Raw genomic sequence first — 11,670 nt, forward strand, 5'->3', positions numbered from 1 at the left:
CCGCCAAGTATGGGGGCCTGACCCTGGCTATGGTACTGGTCCCTGATTGGCACATGACTGGAGCCAGCCAATCAGAGGCCTTCCCTAGCATTTTCTATATGGATGCTAGGAGAGACACTCATTTTGCAGGAGTTGCTACACTGGCAGGATATGAGATAGGCCACGGCACAGACATCAGCTGAGCTGAGAGATGGAGAGAAAGAATTTGAACATTATGCAAGTCCCTGGATCCAGCCACACCTGAAGCTAGACTATCTTCTCAACTATGTGAGCCAATAGACATCTCTCTCTCCCTTTTTCTAATTTGTAGGATTCAGCTATCTACAACAACTGCCCCAAATCCTAGAGTATACAGGAGAACCCCGTAACTCTTCCCACAGAGCTAAGTCACTTTTGTCTGTCCCCTGAAACACCAAGGTCATGTGATTTGTCCAAGGCCATCAACTACGCAATGGCAAGACTGCATTTAACCCACGTTTAATGAATCCTATGTTGACCGCTCTTTTCGGTAGGTCAGAGGTTCCCAGACTGGGTTTCTCAGAGTCAGAGGGGACCACAGAAGTTTCCAGAGATGCCACAGAGGGCAGGAGTGAGGCAGAGTGGACAGGACTAGAAAGAGCTTGAAATCCTCTGGATAACAGATACTGTTTGAGCTTTTACCATTTTTGAGGTATTCACTAAATTCGTTTCCAAAATCGTTTTTTTTTTTCCTCCCGCATGAGCTATGAGCCAGGGCCTAATGGCATGCCCATTGAACAGATGAGAAAACCGAGGACCAGGAAACCAATCCCTCAGGTTAAGTAGTAAGTAGCTGCATGCATGTTATGGACCACCACCCAACCCTCCACTCCCTTACTCCCCGCCCCCCCCGTTTCCTGCCTGCCATCCCCCCATTCAAGCTTCCTTCTGGGGGCCCCGAGGAGCACCCACTGTGTCCTTTGAGAGCCTGCAAAGCTCTCTGGAAGGAAACGGCCCTTGACCCTAGTCAGTTATTGCTTAGTGGGATCGGCTGTCAGGTAGGGGACTATGGCACTGGAGCCCAGAGTAGGGCCTGGGGTTGTATTTGGGGCCAGATGATGAACTTTGCTCACCAGGCATGGGGCCACGCTCTCATTTTTCACACACTCACCGCTGGGCCGCACTGCGGTTCCTTTTCCATTCCCTTTCGAACTGGGAAACAAGTTCTTCTGAGGAGTTTTCTCGGCTAAGCGACCAGAGGTCTTCTGGCCCCAGTGGCCTCCTGTAGCCCCTCCAGACCAGCCTGTGAAAGGTCACCAGGGCAAGCTCCTGAGGCCATTCCCCCTGCAAGGTCCTGACCTGGTCCAGACCCCTCTGCACCTCTGCTGGCCCCTCAGGAAAATGAAAGCAATTAACCTAACCACACCTAACATTTGTGGGGCACTTCCCAGTTTACAAAGAACCATCTCATTAAATCTCACGTGATAACTATTGACCCATTTTACAGATGAGGAAATAAAAAATCGAGGCTCAGAGAGATTAAATGACTTAAACAAGGGACGACCTGCGTGGCGAGGGAAGTAAACCTCCCTAGGCGTCAGATGTCCGGAGTTGGACACCTGAATTCTACCCTCAGCTTTCCCCGTTATAAATTCCTTTCCTGAGCTTTTCTTTATAATACTTGCTGCAGTTATGATTTACTTTTTTGGTCTGGTTATTTATTGAGTGTCTTTCTCCATTACCATTGAATGGTAGGCTCCACGGAGACAAAGAGTATTTACCTTTATTCTCCTCCTCTGTATCCTTGCCTCCTGACACAGGGCAAAAGGTTTGTCAAGTGAAGCCATTTACCAGGTCTGTGACCTTGGGCAAGTCACTTCCCATCATTAGACCTCAGTTTTCTCACTTGAAAATGAAGAGTTTCCCAACACTTGAGACTAGTACGTGAGATGATTGTAGATGGCACAGTGTTGGAGGAGGTCATGGAGAGGACGTGACCTCTGGTTGTCCCGTAAGCTGGACGGGGGCAATCGGAGTCTCCTCACCTGTCCCCTGTCCTTGGAATGGATGTTCTGCCCACTCTGCCATTGCAAGGAAGCAGCCTTGAGACAGCAATGTGTTATCGAGACCGTCTGGATGGTAGATGGGACTGAACCCTGTTGAACCCTCCGCATAAACTAAGATTCTGGCGGGGAAGGTGCAGAGATCTCCTCGTCTTGTGGCCGCCCAGGACAAGTCTCGCAAGTTCCCTTGCTTATTAAAGCTGCCACCTGCCAATAGGAATGGCCTTCCTCTTTCTTCAGTCTCTCCTTGCCTTCCAGGTATGGGGGCCAGTTTGCGAACCAACACACATAGACAAGAAATTAATTACTATAGACTTCTGTGGCGCGAGTGTTGCTTCTCAGGTCTCTGTGATCTTTCTGGTAATACCAAGGAAAAGGTCTCGTTTGGTGCTGGTTCTTAGTTCCCCGTCTGAGACTTTCCAAGTTCCTTTTTCTTTTTTTTTTAGAGAGGTGGGGGACAGACGGAGAAGGAGAAAGAATCTTAAGCAGGCTCCATGCCCAGCACAGAGCCCAATGCAGGGCTCGATCTCATGACCCTGAGATCATGACCTGTGCCGAAATCAAGAGTCGGACGCTTAACCGACTGAGCCACCCAGGCGCCCCTCCAAGTTCCTTTTTTTGTTTAATCCAGGGCAAACTCAGGCAATCTAGTGCTGATCTAGAAGTTATTAACATGGCTTGGTTTTCACTGGAATTTTTGGGGGAGGAGAGCTACATGGCAAGTGATTTAATAGATTTTTCCAACTTGGCAGTGATAGAAAGTTTCCTTTTAAAAAAGATTATGAAGGGGTGCTTGGGTGGCTCAGTCAGTTAAGCGTCTGCCTTCGGCTCAGGTCGTGATCCCAGGGTCCTGGGTTTGAGTCCTGCATCAGGCTCCCTGCACAGTGGGGAGCCTGCTTCTCCCTCTCCCTCTGCCTGCCACTCTGCCTACCTGTGCTTCCTCTCTGTCAAATAAATAAATAAAATCTTAAAATAAAATTAAAAAACCAAAAAAGTTTATGAAAGTATAAAAAGTGAGTTGATTTCCAGAAAAAAGACATTAAGTAAAGAGAGGACAATAATACCCCAATAAGGCAAAAAGCTTAAAGAATGGTCCATAAATGCCATGTTTGGGAGACAGAGGGCTAGGTCCTCTCTAGAGCTGGTTAGCAAACCTGTATGCACTTCCCACCCATTCCTCACCCCCTAGAGCATCCTATTCTTTGTGTATTTACCAACCACTTTGTACAATACTCATTAAGGGCCATATGCTATGCTAAGTGCCTCACAAGACTTATTTCACTTAATCCTCACCACCCTACAAGGTAGATGCTATTATTATTATCCTCATTTTACAGGCACAGGGACTGAGACACAGAGAGGTTAAGTAGCTTGCCCAGGGTCACACAGCCCGGAAGTGGTGGGGCTAGGATTCAAATCCAGGTGCTACCAAGATCTGACTGCAGTGTGGCCAACAGGGGACCCAGCAATGTGGGCGCACCCTGAGCGCCTGGCACGCTGGACCTGGAGAAACATCTGTGTTCTCCACCAGCCTGGGAGCCTCTGGGGAGTAGAGATGTGGTCTTTTACCTCCTCAGTGCCGGTGTTTAGCACACAGTAGGTGCTTCTTAGCCGTTGGTGGAATGCATGAAGCCAAGTAATTGATACAATTTTGCTGAGCACCTGCTGCGCACCAGCACTAAGCATTTTACATTTAATGAAGGTAGAGTTGTTCCCCTTTTCAGAGGGGCAAACCGAGACTCTGAATGTTTGCCATATGGGCCAGCTAAGAGCGAGAGCCAGGACTCAAACCCAGACCTCACTCCAGTGGAGGAATGGGAATGGGATGTGGATATTGGGCACATTGAAATCTGACAGAGAAGCACCAAGGCTGGGAGGAAGAAAGCCTGGCTGACCTCCACAGGCTTGGGAGGAAGCGTCTCGGAGGGAAAGGTGGGATGACAAATAAGGGCAGCAAATGCAGGAGGTGGGGGCACCACCTCAGCCCCTTTCCTGCTACTTTACTTACCCAGAAATCCACCAGAACATGACCCTGGAGGGGAAGGAAGCTTCAGCCTCTGGACATGGGTTCTGTAAAGACAAGAGTCGGGGTGGAGGGAGGACTCGATCTCGTGTTCCATGGCCAACGTAAGGCAAGGGAACCAAGGTCAGGAAGACAGGAGGAACGGTCCGTGAGCTTGGTCCTGAGAGTGCTCATTGACATGCCCTGCCTACTTGGCGGAGGTGCTTGGTGCTTCCTAGCAGGCAAGGCGAAAAGGGACTATGCCACAAGTCTGACAGCATCCACAAGAACTGTTTCCCAGAGGAACAACTGTTATGAATACTGAGACCAAGAAGTTCTCAAAGCAGGAGCATGCATGACACAGACACTAACATCCTCGACCATATCCCTCAGGGAATACGGTGAGAAGATGCAGAGGGATCCGTCCTGAGACCCTGCCAGAAAATTCCCATGCATCTACGCCCTTCACCAACAGGGCACAAGACTCCCTATGTCACCATATGTGTACCATTATGGCTCATTATCAATTTTTGATTTTTTTCTTCCATTCTCCTAGAACAAAAAAGCTCTACCGGAGTTTTCACTTGATTACTCGCATAGCTGAGCTTTTTTTTTTTTTTTTTTTTTTGAGGTGATCTCTCCCTCAGAATTCTTTCCTGATTTCACAGGCTAGCTCAGGGCTCCCTGTTGTCAACTCTCGTGGGCCATGAATTCCTCCTGCAGGGCCCCAGTGGTAATTTCGCACGTGTTTGTAGAATTCATGTGGTTAACGTCTGGTTCCTCGACTTGGCTGTTAGCTGCGTGGGGATGGGGACTGCATCTGCTTGTTTACCCTAGGTCCTCAGCACCTAGCTGGGGCACAGAGCATGGGCTGACAGCCTGCAGCCCCCGGCCCAGATCTGGCCCACTGCCTGTCTCTGCAAATAAAGTTTTATTGGAACACAGCCAAGCTCACGCCGCAACAGCAGAGTTGAATGTCAGAAGAACCATATGGCCCACAAAGCCTAAAACATTGTCTGTCTTGCCCTGATCAGAAAAAGTGGGCCAACCCATGGCATAGAGTAGATATACAATACTCATTCTGCTGAATGAAAGAATGAATGAAACATTATGAAAGGTTTGTGCTCTAGTCTAGCTCCCTTCTGTCCCATGGGGAGACCGAGACCAGAAGTGGAACAGGGACAAGGGAGGCACCGGGCTGGAGGCACGGCAACTTACAGACTGCTGGGGGTCTTCAGGGAAGAAGGGTGGGTGATCGACAAGGCAGGACAGCACAAACTGGGCTACCACCAGCGACAAGCACAGGTAGGTTGACAGGTGGTAGAAGGGGTCGCTCTGGAAGCCCTGTGGAAGAGAAAGCAGAAGTCCCACTGAGTCTGGAATGCTGGTCTGTAGCCTGAGCAGCAGTCTTTATAGGCATTGTTTCAAGTCCCTCCCTACCCTGACCCTAGCTGGAGTCTCCTTGTTCTGTTCACTCATGTGGAGACTGGGGCTCAGAGAAGCGACAGCACCTTGCTCAAGGGCACACAGAGGATCTGATCCAAACCACAAGCTTTTGCTGTCACGCCACGCCATGAATGCTTTGATGTCCATTGCCCCTCCAGTCAGAGCCCCTTAATTTGTTTTCCCATGCTCAGGTATGTGGTTTATGCAGAACTGACTCCATTCCAGTCTGGGCAGGTGACTGAGATCTGATCAAGGAGAATGTTCCAGTCCCCTGGTTACTGTGATTGCATTAGGAATGGATGCCGGACCCACACTGGGCCGATGAGAGCTAGAACCATCGGGAGATCTTCCATCCAGTTTGCTACACTGGAGGAACATAGGTCTGGAGCAATTGGTGGCTCTTGTTGCCACCCCACTGGGGAGTGAAGCTAACATGGCAGAGCCAAGAGACAGAGGGAAATGGAGATCTGGTGTCATCTGGACACCTGGATCAGCTAAGGCCAGGAGATCCCCCATTTATGAGCAATAAATTCCTTTGGAATTTTTCCCCTTTAAGCTAGTGTGAGTTGAGTTTTTGTGGCTTAAAACAAGAGCCCTAGTTTCAAATTGCAATTCCTCTACTGGATTTCTATACTCTTCTGTTTTTGTTTTTTGCAGATAATAGATAATTTGATATTCCAAATACATTATGGCCCACCTTCCCTATACTGCTATTTTTACTACTGTTTCTATCGGGTAGGGGAGATGGACTTGGGCTCTGCACTCCTGGGCTGTGTGACCTCAAGGAAGCCATTCACAATTCTTAGCCTTGGTTTCCTCATAAAACGGGACTGTTGGAATCCACCACAAGGCGTTCTTGCGAGAACTCAACAAAGCCATGATGTAAAGGAGCCTGCCCCGGGGCCCAGCACGGGGCTGGGGCTCCAGAGCATGTGAGTTCATGATATTATTATTTCTGTACTTTGTCCATCAACTGTGGGACCCTCGCTTTTCACAAATCAGTGGATGGCCTGTGGAATTTTCCCATCAGTTACAAACTCAGTTACAAAGATTACTTTGTAAAAATCTGTCCCTAAGAACCGAATGGCATGGCGTTCCTCTGCCTTTTCCTTTCAGGAGCAGGATGGAGCAACCATTTAGCTCGAGAAATGATGATCTACAGGCTGTTGCAGCGGGCCTCCCGATCAGATGTCTTGGGTGGGCATGCCGTCTACGCGGGCAGTTTTCAACTGGGGCAAATCTGTCCCCAGTGGATGTTTGGCTATGTCCGCAGACATTCTGGATTACCATAAGGAGAGGTATGCAGTTGGCATCTAGTGGGTGGAGGCCGGGGATGCTGTTCAACACCCCAAAATGCAAGAACGGGCTCCCGCCGCCCATCTCTTCTTGCCCAGTGTCCTGAGGTTGAGAAACCCTGGCCTCTATAAACCTTGAAGGCTCTGGAAGGCGGGTGCAGAGATCTATTTGTCTTGCAGCACCTGGGACAAGCCTCGTAAATCCTCTCGCTTACTAACCCTGCCCCGTACCGTCTGGAGTGCCCTGCCTCTTCCTTCATCTGTCCTTGCCCTCTGTGTATGGGGCCGCTTTCAGATTTCACCCGGGAAGCTCCTGCGGTTGTGAACCAGCAGTGTCCCTGTGCCCCGGGTGGGGAGGGAGGGGGGGATGTGTGAATAGATGCGCCGTCTGGGAATGTGGGACACGTGGGCCTGAGTCGTGTGGGAGCTTGAAGGCACGGATACACTGGGTGGCGGCAAAAGTGGATGGCTGTGTGCAGGTGTGTGTGTCTCAGTCTGTGGTTATGAGATGCATGAAGGGGGGCATAGAGGTGTGTGTCGGGGGTGCAGGTAAAGTGTGTGACATGCGCGTGTCAGGCGGTGGGAATTTGTGTCCGAGAAAAATGTATGGGATGATGGGTGCACCTGTGTGAGGGAGTGCACCTGTGCATCGCTGGAGTTTAAGCAACCGTGGTGTGTGTCTGTGTTTAGACAAGAAGTCATGTGTGGAAAGGGGAGGAGGAAGGACAGGGCCCAAGGCTTGAAACTGCCATATCGGTCCTCCCGGGCCTCCACTTACCCCTTGCAAGGCCAGCTGGGCGGCACTGGTAGCTGGCAAGGGAAAGCACAACAGCCAGTATCCAAACAGCACCCCGGTTGCCCGGACCCCCTTCTTCCTCTCCGTGTGGATCAGGAACATGGCGAAGCTCTGGACAGGAGAGTCAGGATGGGCCCCTTAAGGTGGGGAGGGAGAAAGGGAGCCCCGCTCTGCCCCACACCCTCCACCAGGGCAGGAAAAGCCACAGCCAGAAGCAAGACCAGCAAGCCTGGGTCATCATTACCATCGTGGTGAGCCACACGGTGGGATGAATGAGGAATTCTGGGGCCTGGGGCGTTCCCCGCTGGATTCTCCAAAGAGCCACAGACACGCTGGAGGTGCACAGCATTATGAGGGTGAGCCCAAGCACCTGGGAAACAGGCTTAGATAAGGCTGGTGGGCAAAAAGAAAAGTGATGGCAAACTGGACAGTGACCCCGTGCCCAATTGGACAGTGGCTCTGGATGAGGCACCTGTTAAGGTACCAGTGTTATAATTTAACAGTGCCAATGTAAAAGATGCTTAAGAAAAAGCAGGAAGGGCTGTTGCAGATGGATCTTGACCTGTAAGTGTCCTATAAATAATGCGCCACAGGGGTCTGAGCCAACCCAGTGTTTCCCAAAATGCAGGGGTGGGGTGGGGTGCACCAAGAGTGGACAGGAGAGATGCTTTATGTATGAAGAAGTGGCATGAAACAACATTTGCTCAGCAGGTGAAAAAGTTCCACTCTCTTCGAGTCCCTTTTGAGCCCTCCTATTAAATCAAGGAGAAACTCTCTGCTGGGACTGGTATGTCTCTAGACCCTTCTCTAAGATGCAGTGGTCTCTCTTTTGAATGAGAGAGAGCGACACGGTGCATGCAGGTGAGAAAGAAGACAGGACCTGGGCGCATTGAGAAACTATTGTAAGCACCTCAGTTAGTCCAAAGCAGGGCTCAAACTACTACCGGCAGGCTGAGTTTGACACGCTGCCTGTTTTTGTATCATCTGTGAGCTAAGAATGGTTTTGACACTTTTTTTTTTTTTAAGTAGGCTCCATGTCCATCGTGGAGCCCAACGCAGGGCTTGAACTTACAATCCCGAGATCAAGACCTGAGCTGAGATCAAGAGTCCGATGCTTAAGAGATGGGGCCACCCAGGTGCCCCTGGTTTTGACATTTTTTGATCACTGAACAAAACTCAAAAAAGGTACAATGTGTCATGACATGTAAAAAGTATATGAAATTCAAATTTCAGTGACTATCGAGAAAATGTTACTTGAAACACAGTCATGTCTGTTTATTCACTGTTGCCTGTGGCCACTTTCCTGCTGCAGAATAGCTGGGTGGAGACCACATGAGCCTCAAAGCCTCCAGTATATACTCTCTGGCCCTTTAAGGAAGAGCATGCAACCACTTGATAGGTGGTCAGCAATAGGAGAAAAATTAACAAGGTGTTATGGGAATAAATGAACCTTGAAGGACATTCTTGTAGAAGTTTGGAGAAGGGGTGGATGAGCAGAAAGGCTCACAGGTGGAAAGCCAGTGTTTCTGTAACACGCGAAAACAAATACATTACAATTTTAAGAACTGGTTTTTGGGACTGCCAGTGGAGAAGCACGAAAATCAACATGTGACTGTTAAAAAACTTAAGAAGTTTATCCCAGCACCATCCTAAAATCACCTCGTGGATCCCAGGAGTAGACACTGCACACTCTGGGGAAATGCCAGGTGATGGTGTTCATAAACTGGCCGGGAACGTACGAGGGTCTAGATGTGTGTGTCTGCAGACGCGTGGATTTTATTATCACGAAATCTGTGTGGGACGGATCTTGTTCCACAGAGTTTTTCTTCTGTAGCCTCTGAAGTATTGCTCTGTTTGATGAACAGGTTCCCCTTCTTATCCCCACACTGTGTGTTCCTCGAAAGGAGGAATGTCCACTTCAGGGGTCTCAGCCCGGTTCCAGCCTGCTCCCCCCCACCTCCCAACCCTTGTCTGCTTACAGGCTCCCAGAAGCAGCAGTTACCAGTTTGGCCTTGAAGAGCAGGGACATCCGGAGGTAGCCTCGGCCATGGCGGTGGAGGTATAGGAGGTAGATGGGGCCAAGGACCCAGAGGTACATAGGGGGCACCCAGACCCCTGCCGTTTTCAGGAAGCACACATTCAGTAGGTGCGCAGCAGTGGGCTCAGGCTCCGTCCAGTTCCAAACCTGAGGGAACACCAGGGCCACCCTTGTAATGCTACAATGCAGGGGTCCCAAACTCACCTGATTAGGGAAAAGGCAACCTTTTGGACTCCTTTTTTTTTTTTTCAAGATTTTATTTATTTATTTGACAGAGGGAGAGAGAGCACAAGCAGGGGGAACGGCAGGAAGAGGGAGAGGGAGAAGTAGGCTCCCCGCTGAGCAGGGAGCCTGATGAGGGGGCTCGATCCCAGGACGGATCATGACCCGAGCTGAAGGCAGACCCTTAACCAACTGAGCCACCCAGGCGCCCCAACCTTTTGGACTCCTAACATTGACGTGAAAATGGGCCAAGCACTTTTTGGAGTACCTTGAAATTCTCAACTCCTTTAATGCTAATAACATCAACACTAAGAAGTAGAGACAACTATCATACTGATTTTGCATAGAAGGAAGCGGAGGCCCAGAAAGTAAATAGTTTGGGTGATTGTCATCCAGGTGGAAAGTGGAGGTGCCAGTTATCTTTCTTGGCTGCTCCCCACTTCACCACTGGCCAACACTAGGAACTTCAACATCCCTGTGCCTCAGTTTCCTTCCCGGAAAAGGGGAGGGGTGGTGTGAAGAGATTCTACCTCTAAAGGTTGCATTAAATGGGTTAATACCAGTAAAGCACATAGTAGGATGTTGGGCACAAAGTAAGCCCTCAGTTAACATCAGCTATTATTACTGCCTTACCTACCTGGCCCCTGAAATCCTGGGAGTTGGCGACTCTCACTCCCACCCCCTGAACGTCACTCCCCAGAGTCCTTTGCTTAGAACCTGGATCAAAGAGGAAGCCAGCCAGAGAGACGGGGGTCCTGAAGCTTTTATGCAAATAGAGGTCAAAGCCCGCCGGCAGCTGGGAGGTCTGGAGGCCCCATTAGCGGGGTTGGGGTCTGGGTGTGGGGGGGGCACGATCTGTTAAACGGGTCGCTGTTCTTCTGGCTGAGAATTTAGGGGTTTCTCCCCTCCCCAGTATCGCCGCCTTAGAGAGCTGTCGGAGAGATCTACCCAGCCCGGAAAAGGAGAGTAGGACAGGAGGGGGACACTTACCTCCTGTCCCACACAGGGCTCTGCAGGCGCAGCCATCGCGCGTCTCCCGGTGCCCGTCTGTCTGTCCGCCCCGCAGTATGTCGGTCGGTCCCTGGGCAACCTCCTCGGCCAAGCTCCGGGTCCTGGAAGGGGCGGGGACTGGCAGGTTTGGCTGAGATTTGAGCTCGGGGATTGCCAAGCCCAGGGCAAGGTCCCGCCGCGCGGCAGGGGTGGGGCGTGAAGGGGTGAGACAAGGCGATTGGAGGGGGCGCCGGGGGAGGGGATCCCGGAGCCCCAGAAAGTGCAGCTGGTGGGCGCCTGGGTGGCTCAGTCGTTAAGCGTCTGCCTTCGGCTCAGGTCATGATCCCAGGGTCCTGGGATCAAGTCCCTCATCGGGCTCCCTGCTCGGCAGGAAGCCTGCTTCTCGCTCTCCCACTCCCCCTGCTTGTGTTCCTGCTCTCGCTAGCTCTCTCTCTGTCAAATAAATAAATAAAATCTTTAAAAAAAAAAAAAAAGAAAAGAAAGTGCAGCTGGTATCCTGGTAAAACCCTCCAGCCCCGCAACAAACGGGATGAACACTGTCTCTAGGGAGATTTTCAGATCACAAATAGAGTTTAGCACAGTGTCCAGCACACAGTAAATGCTCAGTAAGAATTAGCGATTATTAGCATTAGTGGTGTTATTTCATGCATAGGTTACTAAGCAGGGGATCCCAGTGCCATATCAGAAATATAATATGGAAAGATGGTTGCTACATGCTAAATGAAAAAAAAAATTGTAATACAAAATAGGCTATGATATTTTTGCAAAAAAAAAAAAAAGTATATACTTAGGTTGCAGAAAGTGGGGAAGGAAGCCAAATCTTTCCCTTTCTCTTCCTG

At 50.2% G+C, this 11,670-nt stretch overlaps 1 protein-coding gene across 1 annotated transcript in view; it reads right to left on the reverse strand.

Moving 5' to 3' along the window:
• ABCC6 (ATP binding cassette subfamily C member 6) overlaps positions 1-10,948 on the reverse strand; it is a 46,193-nt gene extending 35,245 nt beyond the window's left edge. Inside the window, exons 1-7 of the mRNA XM_021698142.1 lie at positions 10,811-10,948; positions 9,563-9,745; positions 7,805-7,930; positions 7,543-7,671; positions 5,242-5,367; positions 4,030-4,091; positions 1,130-1,261 (exon numbers count right to left, since the gene is read on the reverse strand). Coding sequence (XP_021553817.1) covers positions 1,130-1,261; positions 4,030-4,091; positions 5,242-5,367; positions 7,543-7,671; positions 7,805-7,930; positions 9,563-9,745; positions 10,811-10,846 — 794 coding nt within the window. The 5' untranslated portion in view covers positions 10,847-10,948. The remainder of the gene's footprint in view (positions 1-1,129; positions 1,262-4,029; positions 4,092-5,241; positions 5,368-7,542; positions 7,672-7,804; positions 7,931-9,562; positions 9,746-10,810) is intronic.
• Between the last annotated feature and the right edge of the window lie 722 nt (positions 10,949-11,670).

Source organism: Neomonachus schauinslandi, chromosome 5 (genome assembly GCF_002201575.2).
Source record: "Neomonachus schauinslandi chromosome 5, ASM220157v2, whole genome shotgun sequence".
In the NCBI taxonomy this organism is placed as follows: Eukaryota; Metazoa; Chordata; class Mammalia; order Carnivora; family Phocidae; genus Neomonachus; species Neomonachus schauinslandi.